At 39.1% G+C, this 20,220-nt stretch overlaps 1 protein-coding gene across 1 annotated transcript in view; it reads left to right on the top strand.

Annotated features, from left to right (window-relative positions):
• The window catches only part of LOC117373408 (nuclear receptor coactivator 3-like), a 61,562-nt gene that overhangs the window by 31,191 nt on the left and 10,151 nt on the right, over window positions 1-20,220 (top strand). The window contains exons 2-9 of the mRNA XM_033969422.2: window positions 1,948-2,018; window positions 10,597-10,704; window positions 12,042-12,202; window positions 14,860-14,960; window positions 15,590-15,764; window positions 18,829-19,011; window positions 19,345-19,431; window positions 19,878-20,018. Coding sequence (XP_033825313.1) covers window positions 10,616-10,704; window positions 12,042-12,202; window positions 14,860-14,960; window positions 15,590-15,764; window positions 18,829-19,011; window positions 19,345-19,431; window positions 19,878-20,018 — 937 coding nt within the window. The 5' untranslated portion in view covers window positions 1,948-2,018; window positions 10,597-10,615. The remainder of the gene's footprint in view (window positions 1-1,947; window positions 2,019-10,596; window positions 10,705-12,041; window positions 12,203-14,859; window positions 14,961-15,589; window positions 15,765-18,828; window positions 19,012-19,344; window positions 19,432-19,877; window positions 20,019-20,220) is intronic.

Here is a 20,220-nt window from a genome sequence, read left to right as displayed (position 1 = left end):
GCATGAACTGATCTGAGTGTTTCAAAGAGAGATCATGGACGATGGCAATAATGTATATATTTTTACTCAATAATTGACCAAACATTTTAATTCAATTTCATAATATCTAAAAACAAATAAAAAAATTTAATACCTGAACATAAACAATACAAACTTAAAAGTAGTAAAGATTTCTTCCTCCAAAAATGTTTGCTTGCATTGAAATAGATGCAAAGGATCATGCAGTTCAGTAACCAGGCTTAAAAAAAAAAAAAAAAAAAAAGCTTTCTAATCAGATGCAGACAGCACACAGCAGACATATTTTGATCTCTAGAGCTTCGTACATAATATATCTGTACCGGAGGAAGACAAATACAAATACATGGAAGAAAATTGGGTATAGGGCCATTAACTGGGCTGCTGCAGCAACGCAAAGAAATATGTATTTGTTTATTTGACAGTGTCGGGACAGTGTACATCACCATTATCCCTGTACCAGCAATGGCTAAATCCTTGGCCTTGTATCCTTGATCTCTGGACAAACTGCCTACCTAAAAGCAACATTATAAACAAACAAGACGTCATAGTTTTAGTTTCTTTTATAGTGACATGCTTAAAAATCTTAAAAATATAAGTTTAGGCTTTGTGTTATCTGTTATATGTATGTGTATATTTGCATTGAATACTTTAAATTCATAGAACCTTATCAACCTCCAGAGCGAAAGGCTGTCCGCTCACAGTTAGCGTCGAGCAGCAGCCGCACCGTGACAGATGAACATGAGACGTCCTGGTGGCGCGGGGTTCGCAGATGACGCGGGTGTCATGGAAACGCCCGGCCTTCTCCATGGTTACGCACTCTTTACCCCACGGGATGCTCTTCTGATCGTTCAGACAGAGCACTTCAAGCCACCGCACAACATAAGCAACCAGCAATGAACACACACACATTGTCTTATCACGATCTAAATGGACACAAATTAGCCTATTAGCTTCGTTTGGGATTAGTGATTTAGGCTAATGGTTTGTTTTTCGGACTCCAGAGTTGAATTTGTGAAAAAGAAGAAATATTTACCAGTAAAAACTTGATAGCTAGATCGAAACTTGAAAAATAAAGTTTATGTTAAGGATGACCCAGGTTGATTGATGATGATCGAAGAGACTGTTTACCAACTTTGGGTAGAGGATACATAAAAAAACAATGAGATCTTGGGGTCATGCATAAAAACACCGTTATGATTAAACAAGTATAGATAAGGTATAGTTTCATGTAGCAAATATGTGTTTTCTCTGCTCCTCATAATGAAGACAGAGGCACGTGCAGAGCTCCCCCGCTGTTCCTGTTCGTTAGGCTCCTAATGCTGCTTCCTGTGTCTCCAGGCCATTGATTAATAATGCGCTTGTTGTCTGTTAACTCCAAAATATCTCTCTTTGCCCCCACACACTGGCCCTAATATCTAGTGGTGCATAATATATGGGTTACAAGATAATATTTAAAGTGTGCATAATTGGAATATCCAGTATAGTGCATTGTCTGTTTTGAGAAAAGATGGGTATAAAGGGATTACATATTTTTTTCCCATTGAAAGTATATAATGTTTTGTTTTAAATTGTCAATCGCTATGGCATCAGTTTTAATTTTTCATGATCCAAAATATTATTGAGGAATAGTGAGTAAGTGTATTATTAAGAAAACCAACCAAAACCTGTTAAACTAATACGGGTACTTGCTTCCTTTATTCCTATGCGATCTTTTCAGGACTTTTTCCGATTCAAACAATATAATATTTAGTTAAAATTTGTCAATGACTGGCAACCATCCTAATTTTTTATCATTATGAAACTGTGATAATTGTACCCCAATCAGTACTTATTTTCATAGAGACAGTCCCATAATATCAGATTTTTTTAGTTTTGTCAATATTGCCAAACCTTCCTAACATATTTCGCTGTCTCTCTTTTGTCTTCCAGATTCCATAGGACACCCCCCTCCCTCTGTGAAGTGAGAGGGGTAGGATCTGAGCGGCCATCTTTGAGACAAGGTGGGTCCTCCTCCGTGTCCTGTTGTCATGGAAACGTCCCGCTGTGTTTAGGTGCAGCTCTATGGCACAGGAGGTTTGATTTCTCATCGTTGCTACATTCTTGCACCATCCTCCTCCCAACCTGCCTCTTGTCAACCTGTTATCTGTGTGCGTGCCATAGGTGCTTGTAGTCAGGGTTTTTGTGGTTTAAATTGAAAGATGCTACTAGAAATCCATTGGTTTCAGAATTATGAGAATCTAGGACCATTACCATAACGATTAACAATCAAAAAATTTTATATTGTATCTTTTAAATGGAAAAAAAGATACAATGTTGCATATAACATTTCATTGGTGGATAATATTCAGTACAGATGGTGGGCTGGTAAAATGGAGGTTTTCTACATAGCAAGTTATAGGGTCTAGTCACTAGTCGAAATGATCAGGTTAAGCATTTGAGCATTTACCTATTTCATAGCAATATACAATGTAATCAATAGGATAACTGGCTCTTGTCCCCATCTGGGAGAATGACATCATCACATTGAATCTGAAAATACTGTGATACTACATTTAGTGATACAATATCAATATTGCGGGCTGTATTTTTGTGTGAGCATTTTTTGGTATATTTTACAAAATTATACTGCAACAATGCTCCATATGCAATACATCTGACATATGTTTTGATCATTAAAATGGGTGTATTTCATATTAATTTTTATGCAGGTAGTAGTCTAACAAAGAAATACTGTTGTTAAAATATACTTAGTTTAGTAAGAATAGTGATAAATCACAGAATATCATGTGCAGTATATTGTTTACCATATGCATCTTGAGTCGTGTATTGTGTATTGTGAGAGAAGCCTGAAATATCAACTGTTTGTCTCCTTGGAGATGTTATTGATTTGCAATAACATCTCCAAGGAATTTTCCACAGTATGGCATTACTTGTATCCACCTCCATGAAAACAAGCAGGTTAAGAATAAGCTTAAGTTACACTTTATTGTCCCCATATGGAAATTTGAAATAGGTGGCGCTACCAGACCAAGTTACAGACCAGATCTGTAACTGTGGAGAGGCAAGCCCACTCTCTTAAGAATACATGTATTTAAAGATATAAAATATGTCACTGAATATCACACTGTGGAACATTCCTGGTAATCAACTAACGTCTCCATGGAAACAAGCCAGTGATTGTTCATGCCAAAACATTGCAATATTTAACAGTAACATTGCATATGGGTTTTTGTTCTTTGTTATTGTTATTCAAACCACTTAAAATCATAGTTTTTAGCCCAGCTGCAGGTGACCACATGTCATAAACAACGAGAGGAGCAGGCTAAAGCTAAGCTAACCACAGAGTGTGTGTCAGTCACGTGTCTCTGCAGATTAGCTGCACTGTGCACGCAGCAGCTGTAGACGTTTAAGAAAGGACAGACGGGCTGGTTCACTGAGAAGGCAGAAGTGAACTCAGTCTCAAGTCTTTCCTGAACATAAACAAGACACACTTTTAATCAGAGCCATTTAACACAAGAAATAGTCAAATTTCTTGTCTGAACGCTTCTCCAAAACATATGCTTTTACTGACAGAGGACCAGAGCTTATAAGAAATGCCTAATTCACGATCTTGATTGCACAACCTTAAGGTCCACCACCTGTTTGTCACCATGGAGATGTTATTGCTTTGCCTGGAATGCTCCACACTATGGCATTAAGCATTTTTAAAGGAACCAAGCAGGTGATGTCACGAGGAAAAGTTACAGGTCACACCTGTGTAGATTCAAGCCCACTCCACAAAAAATAATACATTTTTTTAGCAGTGACATACACCTGTAATTATTTAAATACAAAATAGATGTGGTTATGCCACACTGAAGAACATTCCTGACAAGACAATGACGTCTCCAAAAGACAAGCTGATCTGAGAAAAATTACTTAGTGCACCTTTAAACTATTGTTCTCCTATAAGTTTGACGTCATAATTTTTTCACAACAGCTTTTCAGTTTAGCCTACGGCCTGTTGCTACAGCTGCCGGTCTTTTGCTGGTGTGAGTTTCCATGTCGGAGCAGAGCCGTGTGCCGATGTTTTGACAACACAGATTTTGAAAGAGCAGAGACTGAGCGCTCTGCAGGGGGGTGGAGAGGGGTCCGGACACGCCCACTCTGTCCACTGTCCCACCTTCTTTTCATCTGCTTATTTTTGTTACCTTGAACAAAATACGGCCAGAAATAGACCTGCTATTCTCGGCATGGAGATGATACTTTGACCCTGAGTGTGACTAGAGAGATGCACTTGTTTAGACCTAGTTTAGTCCTGGCTGGGCTTGGTTCAGTCGTGACTTTGATCTGGTTTAAACCTACTTTTGTACTTGTTTAGAGCTGGTTTAGTTCTGATTAGACTTATTTTAGTACTTGTTTAGACCTGGTTAAGGACCTGGCTTAGTCCTGGTCTATGATTTTGATCTGGTTTAGTACTAGTTTGGACCTCGTTAAACTCTTAAAGCTTATTCCTAATGTAGATCTGGTTTTGTCTCTGTTTAGAATTGATTTGGGTGTTAAATTGTGATTTAGAGCTGATTTATCACATAAATCCTAGTTTTGCCAGGGTCCAAGCTTAGCCCTAGTTTAGCCCTGGTTTGGTGCTGGTTTTGTCCTGGTTTAGTCCTGGTTTAGTCCTGATTTTGACCTGCTTGACTCCCGATTTACTGTTGTTGTGTACTGGTCTGAAAACATTCACTTGAGAAATACCATTTTTACATTATCTTTTCATTTTGTTTAGCCAAGAGTGAATTAGCACATTTGTAAATTATTAAAAAGAGGATTATCATTCTCAGTCCCATTTGTTGAGTTTTATTTTTGCTCTTTGTTCACATGTGCTGCCTAAGTCTTTCCAGCACATTCATGTTTACCATCTAATTTCCCCCACACGTGTGACTCACTGAGCTGTGGGAGGCCAGACAACTCCAGCTTTATGTTCAAACAAAGAGTGTCAGGATGCTCATTTCAACTTTATGTATTGTAGCACTTATTATTGAATTTGGCTGTTCCAGGGCCTTGTAATGTTAAAACTATATATAGTGTGAGGCTTACCACTGTACAACTTGCCTTCATAATGCATAAACAAAGAATTAACTAAATGAACAAATAGTTTATTAACAGTGATTCAGGCTTAGTAACTACTTAATCGAGGGATTATCTCATCTCATCATCTGGATAAAATTATTACTGTTTTTAGATCGTAAATATTCTCTGATTGCCAATTTAAACCAATTATTGAAACCATATTTTGATTTTGTTTCAGAAAGGTCCATTAAGACCAGGTTTAGTTAGTTTAGTTTTGTGCTTTTCTGTTGTAAATTATGTAAATGATGTAATTTTTGGGGCATAAAGTGGAAATAAAACTAATCAGACGGTCTTATTAAGTCAGATTTTGGAAGAGAATTAATTAAATATACAGCATAATGTACCCATTATCACCAAGTTGGTCAATGCTCAAGTAAAATTTAACCGTTGTCTAAAGCTGTTTTGTCCTGACTCATTTGTAAACATCTAAATGCATCATCTGGAATAGATTTCCTTTGGTGATGAGTACCGCAGGGCCCCACACAAGAGGGGCGCTCTGTTAAATGTGCATTACTTAGTCTGACTTAGGAATTAGTAAAATATGTTTAATTTACAGAGTTATATAATCCAGCTAATGTTATAGTAATTGTGATAGTGATTTGTTTTCAGCTTGACAAACAACTTCCTTTTTCCATTGAAAGTTTGTGGTTTTGCCTGGAATGTTCCGCAAAATTACCCAAAAGCTTCATGGAAAATAGCAGGTGGCTTGAACGAAACTAATATATTTTGGCAATAAAATGTGTGTAAATGAATAAATGTTTGAGTAACACTTTATTATCAGTCTGTCTACATCTCCAAAGCTCAAAATGCTCTGTTCCACCTTGTGATGTAATGAAGTGGTAGTTTTCAAGAGGTACTTATTACCGTCATACAGATAGGTAGGGTGAAATTATCCAAATGATTCTAGTAAAGGTGTATGGAGTTTTTTGTTGTTTTTTTTTGTTTTTTTTTACAGTCGAGTGCTTCCTGTATTACCACATGACATCACAAGCTGATTTTTTTTGTATTTGAAAGAAGAACTTCAGGCATGTTTACGATGAGGAAACTACATTATAACATAGATCAGAAAATAGTGCAATATAGGCCTGTTAATATTTCATCATAATCGTGCAGTCCTTGTCAACGCCTGGGAACAAACAGTGGCATGACTCGTCCTAAGTTGATCCTGTCACTTGTGAACTTCACCGGTGTAGGATTTCTGAAGCTTCCTCTTGTTTTAAACTCACCATAACATAGTAAAGCTTGTGGCCCCTCAGAGTGCACCCCCCCTGCTGAGCACCCGGGTCACAAGCAGGGTCCTGACCTGGAGGAGTACATTTCTCCCCTGCAGAATGATCCTTATTTCACACTCCTCAAACGACCCGGAAAATATGTGGGTCAACTGTCAGTGTGAAGAGGCGCCCCCTGTAGGTGACCCGGGTCAAGATCAGGGGTGAGTGCCGGGTCGGGCCATGAACTTCCTGGAGGAAAAGTTCACAGTTGTTTATCTAAAGGGCTGAAGCACAGGCCTCAGTGCTCAACATATGTTTAATACATTCATTTATCACATTTTTATATCCAATAATAAACAAGCAGCTGAAGACACTATTCAGCAAATCTGTCTGTAGGGGTGCGATGAGACACAGTTTCTGCAAGCCAGGACCAGATTTTGACATAATTTATCATAAATAATGTGTATGGTTTGTTTCACACACCACTGTAGCACTGCTTTTTGGAACTATATTTTCTAAAGAAATCTAACTGGGTAGCACTTATCCCCTTTTTTTGTTCAAACCAATTGTAAAAAAAAAAATTTAAAAAAATCATCTTGTCGCATGTGTATCTCATGGCACATTCAATTTATGAAAAATACTTGGTTTCAGTCGCCTTCTTCTTCTCGCCTTATGTATCCCTCCATGACCCTCTGAGAATTGGCTCAATACAGACCTCAATCCCGGAACCTCCTGCTGCCTCCTGCTTTATGCTTCTCTTGCTCTCCCCCACCCTTTCCTCCTGCCCCTCCTGCCCGTCCTGCGCTTCTCATCCCGCCCTCCTACCCCTATACTCCGGCTGCCTGGTGACACCCCGCCCGGTGGCTATGGCATGTAATTGACTTTGTCCCTCCCTGCGCCGGGCTGGAGGTGACCCATTTCCCTGGGGCATTCAGCAGCTTCTAATCAACCATTCTCCAGGGCCGCCTCTTTCTCTCGTAATTAGAACGACTCCCCTTTGAGAGCCCTGTGCGCAGGCAGAGAGGCGAGCGGGTGTACTGGTGTCTTATAGAAGACAAATGCGTTTTCAGGTATTTAACATGAAAATATAACACACTTTGAGATCATTTTACAGTTTGTGCATTGTAAATCGCAATATTGATCTAAAGCAGCTTAAAAATAGAAATGGGCCCATTGGCGTCTTGCTCCAAACTGTGGAAATGTGAGGCCCCCACTGCTTCATAGTTGCAACAAAAACTAGATTTTCAAAAAGGTGTTTTTAGTGTTGAAAAATGGTTATTTGGTCATAATGGTGATTTTTTTAACCCACATGTATGACCCAGAGTCAGATTTCTTGAATAACTGAAAGTGAATACAGAGCTGTGGGTGGAGATAGGGGGTAGGTGAAAATAGCAATTTTCTGAGCACTCAAGCCTCAAATACAGGATAAAACAGGATTACTGAAACATGCATGAATGAGTAAGCTAATGATAAGAGAATACTGTCAAAAGGTTATTTAAGCTGATTTTGCGTATGTCCCCTTCAGACACTTTTTAAAAATCTTTTAAAAGTCTTAACTGTTTTTACTCATTATGTAATGTTCTCTGATCAATGGTTGAGTTGTGTTTTGTTTCATTCCCTCATGTTTGAGTAATCCTGAATATTGAGGCCACTGGACTGATTCTCTCTGAGGCTCGTTAAGGTTAAGGTACACTTTATTTGATCCCTTGTGAGGAAATTCATTCTCTGCATTTGACCCACCCATCCTGGGGCAACCTGTCAGTGACCCATCTCCAGATCTTCAGCTAAGCTTGGTCAGGACTTCTTTAGTTGTAGGATTTAACTACGGTGCGTGTTTTTTGGTTTGATGGAGGAAACCAGAGGAAATGCACCCAGAAACACAGAACATAAAAAAACTTTGCACTGAAAGGCTTTGATGACCCGGGAATTGAACCTGATGCTTACCGTGTTAAGTTGAAGAATGTGAGATGTTTAGATGCACACAAAGGAGGAATGGAGATTATGAAGGTGAGAATGTTGTTAGCAGGTAAACAGTTAAACAGGTAGGACAGGTAGACGCAAACAAAGAGCTGGAGACAGGAGGAACTCAGGGGAGGAATAAAAACAGAAATCTGAACCAAAATCCAGAGGAGGGACTTCTTCACAACATCACGTCTCGCCATGTTGTGTTTGAGATGTGCAACTATTCCCTGTTGTAGCCTTAAAAGAGAATGCACACGCAATTTCCTGCAGTTAAGAGGGTCCATAAACACACCATCTTTATTGATTCTGTCTCACCATCCTCTGCGACGTGTTTGAACCATGTATGATTCTATAAAAAAAAAAAAGAAAATTGTCTGTCTAAGAATGCAATCAGATTTTTAAATGGGTTGCCCGTGATCGCAGCAGAAAGATTTGGAGATGATGGGGTAAGGTGATTAAATAAGAAGCCAGTACTGCTCTCCTGCTATGGCCTGATTTGAAATGCAGAAGAGGCAGTGCTTTGGTCAGAGGATAACCATGTAATCAATGCGATGAGGAGGCTGCTCTGGCTCTGAAGGTTAAGTGGGTGCAGGGGTTTTTGGTTGTGCATGTGAATGTGTGCGGCTCACCTGAGCCCTAGTTCAGCCCCTTCTCTTCTATTTATGTGTCTAGGGGTGGGAGATATATCGAGAAATTGATAATGTCACAATAGTTGTTTTGGAGACTTGCTAAATGAGTATATAATTAAAACTCAAAAACTTCAAAAAGAGACAGGGTTCATTTTATGGTTCATTTTGCACATTTCAGCACATTCCTTGACTGTATATTATTATTGAGATAATGCAAAAAAATAAATAAAAAAATCTCGATATTCATTTTTGTCAATATCACACTACTGTCTGCTAACCAAGACGTAATGTGGAGCTTTACCCCCCCCCCCCCCCCCCCCCAAAAAAAAAAAAAAAAAAAGTCCATTTGAAATGCAAGATTTGGCTAAATGCTTTAATAACTCAGAGGTTTATAAAGTTTCAGAAACAGATTTTAAATAAAATTATAGGTCATTGATTCCCACATAGCTGATTAGTCCTGAGCAAGCTGGAATCTTTTAATATTTGCTTCTTTTTTTTTTTCAGAAAGTCTATGGGAAAAAATAATGAGAAATTTACTACTGGAACAGGACGGTGGGCGGTCACTGCTTCATTAACACTAGCCAGATATTAACAAAAGTTAGTTTGAATATTGGCTACAGTAACACATGCATCATGGAACTTTTTTGATGTGGCGTCTGTCATGTGATTGTCCCCATGGAGATGTTATTGCTTTTCCTTAAGTTTGTTCAACAAACAAATTAGACTTGTAACTTGGCCTGGTGTCAATAATGACAGGCTGCGGAACATTTTAGGCAAGCAATAGCATCTCCTTGGAGACAAGCAAGTGCATACCCTCCTCAAAAAAGTTACATATTGTCTAGATCAGTCATTCCCACAGTCTGCTGTGCAGACTTGCATATCTCAAAAACAACCACTGTGATAGCGATTATTAATTTTGTATATATTTCCCACCTCGTAATCTGGTTCAACATTTGTGAAAAAATACCATATTTACACCAAATTATTATACATAAATTAATACTAAATAAAGAACCCCCTCCTCCACAAACCTCTATCATCAGCAGCTCACTTCCTGGACCAGAGTGTTGCATTATGGGATACAGACGGTGGAGTATTGCGGGGTTATCATCGGAGACATGCCTAATCCTCTGTGTGTGTGTGTATGTGTGTGTGTGTGTGTGTATGTATGTGTGCGTGCGTGCGTACTTGCGTGTGTGTGTGTGGGAAAGGGTGTGTACTATATATGCACACATAGAGAGATGCCTACTGTTTTTCTCAAAGGCAGAGGCGGAGGGCTAGACGGCGTGTTGATATTTGCTGTTGCCTGCCAAGAGGATATTTGCATGATTTATACATAATTTTAATCTAATTTTATCCTGGTTTGTACAGTAACTGTTGGAGCTACATGTTTCAGCTGGGGCTCTCTAATGTGAAATTATTCTCTTTAAAGCTGCACTATGTAACTTTTCTTGTGCACAGTATATATGCCACGTGTTTGTCTCCATGGAGATGTCATTGCTTTGCCTGGAATGTTCCACAAAAGGGCATTAAACATATATATTTCCATAGAGACAAGCAGGTGACACCGCCAAGCCAAGTTATAATCTAATTTTATTTTATTTGCAGTTGTGACAATAATGTTCCAGATCTCTAATAAATATTTGTCTTTTTTGTGTGTCCCCGTACAGCTGCTGATATGTGCGCAGGATGAGCGGGCTGGGGGACAACTCCATGGAGCCTCTGAGCTCCGAGAACAGGAAGCGCAAACTGTCCACGTGTGACACGCCTGGACTCGGGTGAGTGTGTGCGTGTGGGGAGGGTGAGGAGAAGAGGGCAAGAGGGGTGGGTGAGGAGAGAGAGGGAATTAAGAGAGGGAGGAGGGGGTGAGGAGATGGGTAAGAGGAAGAAGAAGAGAGGGGGCCGTAAGGGGAGAGAGGAAAAGCGAGGTGTGAGGAGAGAGGGAGGGAGGAGAGAGAAGAGAGGTGGGGATTAAGAGAGGTTGGGGAGGAGAGGCAGTAAAAGGAAGGAGGAGAGAGAGGACAGGAAATAAGTGAAAGGAGAGAGACAGCGAGAGGGGGAGTAAAGAAATAAGGAGGAAAGAGGGGTTAGGGGAGGAGAGAGAGAGAATAAAGATAGGAGGTAGGAAGGGAGAGAGACCAGGAAAGAGAGGGAGGAGGGGTCATTTTTGGGTTTTCCTGTGTGTCCTCATTTGAACTCTGAAGGGTTTAAGATGATCCAGTTGATTAGATTCAGAAACTGTTTATTCAACATATTTTAATATTATATTTATCCAGGCAGGAAGTCAGTAATATAAAATGCAATACTTCAACCAAGCTGTTTATGGGCACAGGTGAAAGGGTATCAGAGGTGGTCATTTACAAACTCATTTGAGCCTATTTCAGATGGATTGTCATAATAAAAATAATTTTATATTTGTAAAGGATTTGGGAGATTCTCATTTAAAACAAATGCTCAAACAACAGGACGTACTTAGCCAACTGTGCCAATACAAATGCTTGTTCTGTCCAGACATGCCATTATATTTTGTTGCATGTTGTATTAATGAAAAGTACTGAAAATGTGTACTAAAGTAAAAGTACAATCTAAAATGTACACAAGTCACGCTGGAAAATTTGTACTTAAATAAAAGTATGAAGTGTGCATGAATATACTACTCAAAACACTACTCAAAATTACTGTAATGGCAACAAAATAAGAGGCATTTAGTAGCATTTTAGATCACTAACTTAACTAATTTTAAGCTCACAGCTCTGGCCAATCATGACTAGAATTATAATCAATTATGGGTCTGCACAACATACCACAAAAATATTGATAAAAATATCGCAGTATTGGCTGACATAATCATTATCACAAGGAAATAAGTATACACAAAGTGCAAAGTTCTCAATTTTACAGGTTTTTGGAAAGTAAAATGGACCAAAAGTCAGATTTTATAAATTATTTGCCGTATTAAGTTCTACATTAGACTTGGACTGGTCTTGATCCAGTTTGACTTACTTATTGCGCCAAAAAGATCTCACGATAATATCGTTATCCTGAGAATTTGTAATTAGTTTCTTTCCACCCCTGCACAGTATCACCCTCTAAGTCCTTTGTTATGCCCCTTCAGGTGCGAGAGGAAGCGGCGGGAGCAGGAGAGTAAATACATCGAGGAGCTGGCTGAGCTGATCTCTGCAAACCTCAGCGACATCGACAGTTTCAACGTCAAACCCGACAAATGTGCCATCCTCAAGGAGACCGTCAGGCAGATCAGGCAGATCAAAGAGCAGGGTGAGAAGACACTAGTTCAGCTGATGTCCTGGTGATGCTTTCATTTTGTGGAGTTAAAGGTGCACTATGGAACTTTTCTGATTGGTTCTTCACCTGCCTGTTAATAATAATAATAATTCAATTTAAGACACCCAAAGCACTTTACAGAAGCATTAAATGTCTATCTATCATACATTTTTTACCATTACAGGTGTTTTTATTGCTCATCTCCATGGTGATAGATAAGTTAATGAAATACTATGGACCATTCCAGAGACAAGTGAACAGAAATGTGTGCAACCACAGTTTTCATGTTAGCTGCAGCTGTTAATATTTGTGATGTAACAGTAGCAGTACCTTTATGTGTGTGTATGTGTGAGGCCTCTGCGTGTCTCCTTTAATTGGCCGGTTGCAGGTGATCGCGCTGTGCCATGGTTCTGCTGAGCTGCACAGTATTAGCTCCTCACAGCTGCTCCTCCGCTTTGCACAAGACATTTTTACACCTCACACCTCCAAAGCTCTGAGCCGCTAACACAACTTCAACAACAACAATACAGCAGTAAAAATCACTTACGATTCAGAATATTAATTGATACAGATAAACTAGTTGTGCCAGAATCTTTTTAGGTTTAGCTTTATAATTATGGCTTGGAACCTCACTTTTGGATTAACTGCCCCGTGGGGATAGGCCTGTCACAATAACACATTTGAAGTATGATATATTGCTGCAGAAAAATAACCAGATAAACGATAATGCTGAAACTACTTTATACCACTGAACCAAATAGTAACAGACTTAAAAACTAACTTAAAACTGACCAAATTGGATTAGATTATTCAACCAAATGTAGGTAATTTTAAGTCCTATTCTTATTTTTTCCTTGCTGTCTACTTGTGTCAGTTTAGATTCTCATGTTGAAGTTGGATTTTCACAGCTGTTTGATGGGGTTTTATCTCACGTTTTGGTCTTGGCTCGGCTCTGTCTCTGCACCTCCTCGGGAACAGGAAGAGGCAGCTGACTGGCTGCTGACAGGTTGCTATAGTTACGCAGTGAAGACAGAAATGACACGGCGTTTAGTCTTTCACCTGCTCCTCTCTCACTCCACCAGCCTCTGCTCTTTTTCAATCACTTAAAGGTGCACTGTGAAACTTTTCTGGTCAGGGCTTTGCTATCTGCTTGTCTCCATGGAGATGTTGGTGCTTTGTCTGGAATGCTCCACAGTATTAAATTAAACTTATCTATCTTGCAGTTATTAAATTACAGATGTTTTTATTTATTGAAAAATATGCATTCTTACTGACAGAAGGCTTGCCTCGCCACAGATCTGATCTGTAACTTAGTCTGGTAGCACCACCTGCTTCTCTTGATGGACACAGATAAGTTAGAACAGCTCCATAGAGACAAACAGGCAGTAGACTCTCCACCAGAAAAGTTACACAGTGCACCTTTAGTCAGAGTTGGAGTTGGAGAATTGTATATAGTTGATAGAATTTATAACAAAAATGTATTCCTTTTTAGTTCATGTGTTTTTTAGTTCATGTATGTAGTTGTTAGAGGCACTAGATGAATTTAATGTCATATTATGAAACATTCCTGATGAAGCAATAACATCTCCATGGAGACAGAAGGGTGACAGAACCTCCACCAGAAAACATACAGAGTGCACTTTTAACATTGAAATTTGACATGGTTACTTATTACTACTACTTATTTTGGTGCCTGAGCTCATGCCCTGTGCCACTACCTTTCCTCTCTTTCCTGTTTCTTCTCCTCTCCTCTTTCTTCTTTCTCTCTCTCTCCCTCTTTCCTCTCTCATTCCCTCTCTCCCTTTTCTCTCTCTCTTTTTCTCCCTGTCTTCCCATCTTCCATCTACTCTCTCTCTTTCTCTGCCCTCTAATTCCCCCCTCTCTTCTCTGTCCCTCTCCTCTTCCTCCTCTCTCTCTCTCTCTCAGCCCAAGCCCAGTCCCTCTGTATGGGACACTGAATATAAAGCATGAGGATGGCTGCTACCTGCTCCTCTCACACAAAGCGTCTCTCCTTCTCCCCTCCTCCTCTCTCCTCCTTACCTGTGCTTTAAATCCCCCAAAGTCAAGTGAAGAAGATTGAAAAGCGCTGCCCCCTGCTGGTGATGTTTAAGTAGTGAATGACCACAAGGTTTAGTCAAATGAGTTTTTGCATAATGCTGATTGCTCTAATTATCAACCTACAATAAACTCTTATTTGTTGTCCCCTTTGTCATGTGCAGTCCCTGTAAATGAAACCCAGACTTCAACACAATGTTTTGCATTTTAATTGGGTAGGCAAGCCATGTCTTTTGTAATAAAGGAAACACTTTTAGTTTACATCAATATAATGAGTCATAGAAGTATTTTTTTCAACCCTCTACAGACCAAAGTAACAAAAAGTTTCCCACTAGTACAAAGAAAATGTACCCACGATAAATATTCATCCACCATAAATGATTGTTTCATCTATCATCTGTTGAACAATATTGATTGATTATGGTGACTGTCCTAGTTGGAGTGCCTCAGATTTTTCTTTTGTTATCTTTTTCTTTTGTTATTAAGTGATGTTTCTGCTGTAATCCTGAAGAGCACCTGATACTTGAAGAGCTCATCTGCCTAATCTTAACAGTATCTGGCTTAATGTAACTGGTGGTTTAATTTGGTTGTTTTAGGCAAAGCTACGTCCAGTGATGACGATGTGCAGAAGTCAGATGTGTCATCCACAGGTCAGGGGGTCATTGACAAGGATCATCTGGGGCCGCTCTTGTTGCAGGTGAGTTTCACTGTTATCAACAAGGTTAAGGCACCTAAACAGTAATTATTGAAGAAATGATGATAGAGGAATTTATAAATCTGTAATAAAAATACTACTTCTGCCAATTTGTGAATCATATATGTTTGTGACTTTTATTTTGTAATAGTTCAAACCTCTTTTGCATCATACCTTTCTACATCTACTCTTATTTTGAAGGGACTGAAACAGTTTCTTTTCACAGTATATAATTATCTGCACACGTTTTATACTGAAAATCTCTGCTGTTTTTTTTTAGATCAGTTTGTGCCAGAAATAGGGCCAGCCCGAGGGCTAACTAAAATTGGTCTGAGGGCTACATTTGGCCCCCGAGCCATAGCTTGGGCAGTCTGTTCTTAGGTAGAACACTGCAAGAAACACATTTTTTAAATGTATGTAGGTTTTGAGTCAATTTGCTCCATTAATATGTAGCTTTTCACCTAGAAACCAAACACATGTGTGTCAAAACATGTTTTAGCCTGACAGACTTAAATACATACTTACATATTTTTACAGACAGATTTGATGTGATTTATTCAAGTTTAAAACCTCAAAAACCCCTCTTATTATTGTTATATAAATCTTATATAAATCATATTCCTGTCCCTCAGGCCCTGGACGGCTTCTTGTTTGTGGTGAATCGTGAGGGAAACATTGTATTTGTGTCGGACAATGTGACGCAGTATCTTCAGTACAGACAGGAGGAGCTCATCAACACCAGTGTGTACAACATCCTCCATGAAGAAGACAGGGAGGAGCTGCACAAGAACCTGCCCAAGACCAACCGTAAGCACCTCCCTCCAATGGGATGAATGAAACCTGAAATACTCAAACTGATCTAAACCACAATAACCCCCCTATAATCTGTAGTTATATTTATTGGTGTAAGTTTGAATGGTTCAGCGCTGCTTTAGCTTAGCTTAGATGCATAACAGGTGCATATAGGTCTGTCATGATAATTATTATACTGTTCAGTATATGCTCAACAATATAGGTTCATATTTATCATGTGCAGTTTTGCTTTGCACTAATGGGACGTTTTTCTTAAATGTATGTACTATTAGGCCAGTATGATGACAACTGAGGTGTAAATGGTCCAATAATTAACTCGCATGACACATTATTGATACTGTAACTAACTACTTTAGTGTTTCATTGTATGCATGTTTCATATGATTCACGTAGAAAATGGTTTACTCTAGTTATCCTGCTTTAATGTTATAGTAAAAGTAGTAAGAATTAATTTCAGTATTATTTTCTATCATGATATTTTCAAATATTTTTGAAATGTTGTCACCTGTCCCCTTTTGGTTGTCCTGCACAGCCATCAGGCCCCTATCCCTCGTCCCACTTATTTAGAGAATGTCCCACTTTTTCACTGATGCCACATGAATTGTATTTAAAAAAGAAGGGATTTACATCACATACATACATTACAACAATTTGCCGTGTGCAGCAGATGAGGGTTGGGTATGAGGGAGTGAAAGCAGAAATTGCAGGAAAAATCTCATGACCAAGGAAGCAGATATCCTTTTTTACAGTGTAGAATAAACTCCCTCACTTATTTATGCTGCTTAGCTTCTCTCCCTGTTTTTAATGAGCAGCTCTTGGGAAACTGTTCATGTGCACTGGATCCTTACACCTGACACAGCACACAAGACCCGCCCACTGCAGCGGCTCAAAGCTGTCAATCAAATGCACTGGTCCAGACTGTGTAGAACAGGCCTCATCCTGATCCCACTGCAGCCATCTGGAGACAAGTTACTCCTGAATAATGCACTACGCTGCTTCATCTGCTCAATTCACTGCCTGTTTACAACTCTGCGTTTACATCTCTCTCTGATTATGTCCATTATTTACATGTATATGTGGTAGTAGAGTTGTTGGTAACACTTTATTTAAGGGTAATTTGACTCTCCTTCACCCTATCCTGCTACTAATTAAACATTTACACTTTTCACACTTTTCTATTAATATACTCCTCATTACTGCTTATGTAAGTGAAGCTGGCAATCTGGCCCATTGGCTCCTCCGATCACCACATAGCTGTCACACACTATCTTCCAATAGGCTGGATGATAGAAGTGTCTTGCCCAAGGACACAACAGCAGCTGCCTGCTTGTCCCAATGGAGATGGAATGCTTCACACATGATTATCTTGCATTTATTCAGTTACAGGTGTGTTTATTGCTTAAAAAACATTGAAAAACATGCATTTTATTGTGAGTGTGACTCTACAGCTCTGACCTGTAACCTGGTGATATCGCTTGCATGTCTCCAGGGAAATAGAAATATTTAATGCCATAACGGAATATTTGAGGCAAAGTAGTAACATCTCCATAGACACAAGCAGGTAGCGGACCTTTCAACAGAAAAGTTACATAGTAGTTAATGTTCTAAGTTGAACCCATAGGTGCAGATGTAGACAGCACTCCCATCCTCTGTTATGTGAAGGTGACCTGTTAGTTTGTCTGTACTCTCTGTGTGGTTATTGGGAGAGCTGTGATGAGGAGTCAGACCTAAATGAGGATAGATTACCCAGTGTCCCTGGCCTCTGCCCACTGCACACCACACTGAGGGAGAGTGGTATTGGAAATCGACTCCTTGGCTACATTAATCCCATGGTCCATTTAGCCAAAGCTCCACACAAGAGAGGCTTCTGCTTTTCAATTTAGGAAGAAAATGTATGTTACAGAAGGGTAGGTGTGTTTGTTGTTGGCTGCTGTCTATGACAATCATGTCAAAATAGCTTGCACTATTATTTGGATTTCTTTGTATTAGGCCTACACAACATAACACAAAAATACTGTCTAATACAATTATTTATATTTCAAGAAAATATATTACAGCTACTTAAAGTCCTCCATCTGGACATAGTTTTTAAGTAATATGTAAAAAAGACAGATATTATTGATTTTCCTACTATTACTGATGTCCTACTTTTACTCTTGTTTAGTCTCTGTTAAGTTTTACACATTTGACTAGTAAATAAAGACATATACATTTTGTTTTATAAAACTGAACACTGATTATGTCAAATGTATATTCAAATATTACAATAATACTGTTATCATGATGCAAAACATATACTGAATATTGCATCTTTTTCTCATATTGTTCAGCCCTACTATTTATTTAATTGGTAAGCTCCTGGGTTATACAATGCACTGTCGCTGTTGAATAAAAGTAGTTATTAACTACATATGAAGAGACTACAACACCAAAAAAAAAACAAAAAACAAAACACCAATGAAGCCTGATTTGTTAAAAGCTCTCAAAACTATTACGTACCGCTATATATCCGACCCAAACTGCGCTCACATGACACAACTACACCGTTCATACAAAAACAACTATTCTTGCAGAAAAAAGTAGGAAACAATGTATTTATTTTGTAAAAGGCTGATTCACTTCCAAATGTTCAGCTAATTCACACTAATATCTTCTCCCCTCTGCTGTTGTTCTAAATATTATATATTATAATATTATAATAGAAATAAGGAGGAGGCCCCTGGGAAGACCCAGGACACGCTGGAGGGACTATGTCTCTCGGCTGGCCTGGGAACGCCTTGGGATCCCACCGGAGGAGCTGGAGGACGTGTCTGGGGTGAGGGATGTTTGAGAGTTCCTGCTTAGACTGCTGCCCCCGCGACCCGGCCCCGGATAAGCGGAAGAAAATGGATGGATGGATGGATAATAGAAATAAAAAATAAGATAACTCATAACAAAAAATAATAATAAACTAGAAAAATGTATGCTCTAAATGGATTGGATGGACTTTCAGCCCTAATAGTTACCTACTAAGCTCTCAGACATACCAGATTTGTACATTTATGTGTTATTTCCTCAGTGAATGGAGTGTCGTGGGGCGGAGATGCAGCGCGGCAGAAGAGCCACACCTTCACCTGTCGGATGCTGGTGAAGTTTGGCCACGCCCATGGCCCGATGGAGGAGGGGCACGGAGGACCCCTGTATGAGACCATGCAGTGTTTCGCTCTGACCCAGCCTAAAGCCATGATCGAGGAGGGGGAAGGTACAGACATCCTCACTATATCAGCTGTAAACTAATATAATAATATACTATAAGATAAGCAACAGAGATGCCCCAAACAACATCAGATGTATATTATATACAGTCTATACCAAGATGTCAAAACTATGCAACTCTTAGGACATGTTCTTATTAAAGATATGATGGCTCTTTCAAAGCCACGTTAAATGCTTCCATCTGAATTAGTCACTGTATTGTTCGAATATGGTTCAATATCAGTGCATACTAACCCTAATCTCCACTATAAATGTGACACAGTGTATCTTTAATGCTCACTTTGAATGCTTATAAAATCCCTTTTGTTCTTTTGTACAGACTTACAGTCATGTATGATCTGTGTGGCTCGACGAGTGACAGCGATGGAGAGAACCGAGAGCTTCAACACTCGACACGAGCTGTCAGGTGAGGAGTAAGACCCCCTTTAAAGTGCATATGACAGGTTCACCAAAACATAGTTAACATAATTATATTTAAGATTATTCTATAAACTCTTGTATAGTTTTCTCTAGTTTTCCAAGTTTAGTGAAGTTTATAATTTTACTTCCTGGTGAATGTAGGTTGTAGATGTGAGATTTGTAGAGGAAGTATAAATACAACATCCTTATTTTCTGAAATGATGAAGGGGATTCATTTTGGATTTGCTACTACCTGTAATTTTCAACTTTTTTCAAATACTTCACAAACTTCCTCTTGAATGATGTACTATGATAAAAATTTACCACAGATATAATCTCACCAAACAATGCAATAATTAAAGAAAACATGAAAATCTGTCTTATGCACTTAAAGTCTAATACTGCACAGTTTTATTATCTGTTTGAGTTCATATGTCCTCTCTGATCCTGTAGGTAAACTCATTCAGATCGACCAAAACTCGTTGAGAGCCTCCATGCGGCCGGGCTGGGAGGACCTCTTGAGACGCTGCATTCAGATGTTTCTCCAGCACAGCGATGGACAGCCCTGGTCTCACAAACGGCACTATCATGAAGGTGCATAAAGAGTTAATTTAATGATATTTACAGCTCTCAAGGTCTTGGCACTGCTGACCTCTGTATATATGCCTTTATGAACAAGGTAGAAGTTTCAAAGGAAGTCTTCTGGGCAAATTATAGTTTAAAAATTTTAGAGCTATGAGAATTTACAAAAGAACTGGGTGAGTGAGCATAATAACTAGAAATTAATTGGACTGGG

The sequence above is a fragment of the Periophthalmus magnuspinnatus genome, chromosome 7 (assembly GCF_009829125.3).
Source record: "Periophthalmus magnuspinnatus isolate fPerMag1 chromosome 7, fPerMag1.2.pri, whole genome shotgun sequence".
NCBI lineage: Eukaryota > Metazoa > Chordata > Actinopteri > Gobiiformes > Gobiidae > Periophthalmus > Periophthalmus magnuspinnatus.
Note: the sequence above shows the minus strand (reverse complement) of the source record. Positions and strands in the feature narration are given on the sequence as shown.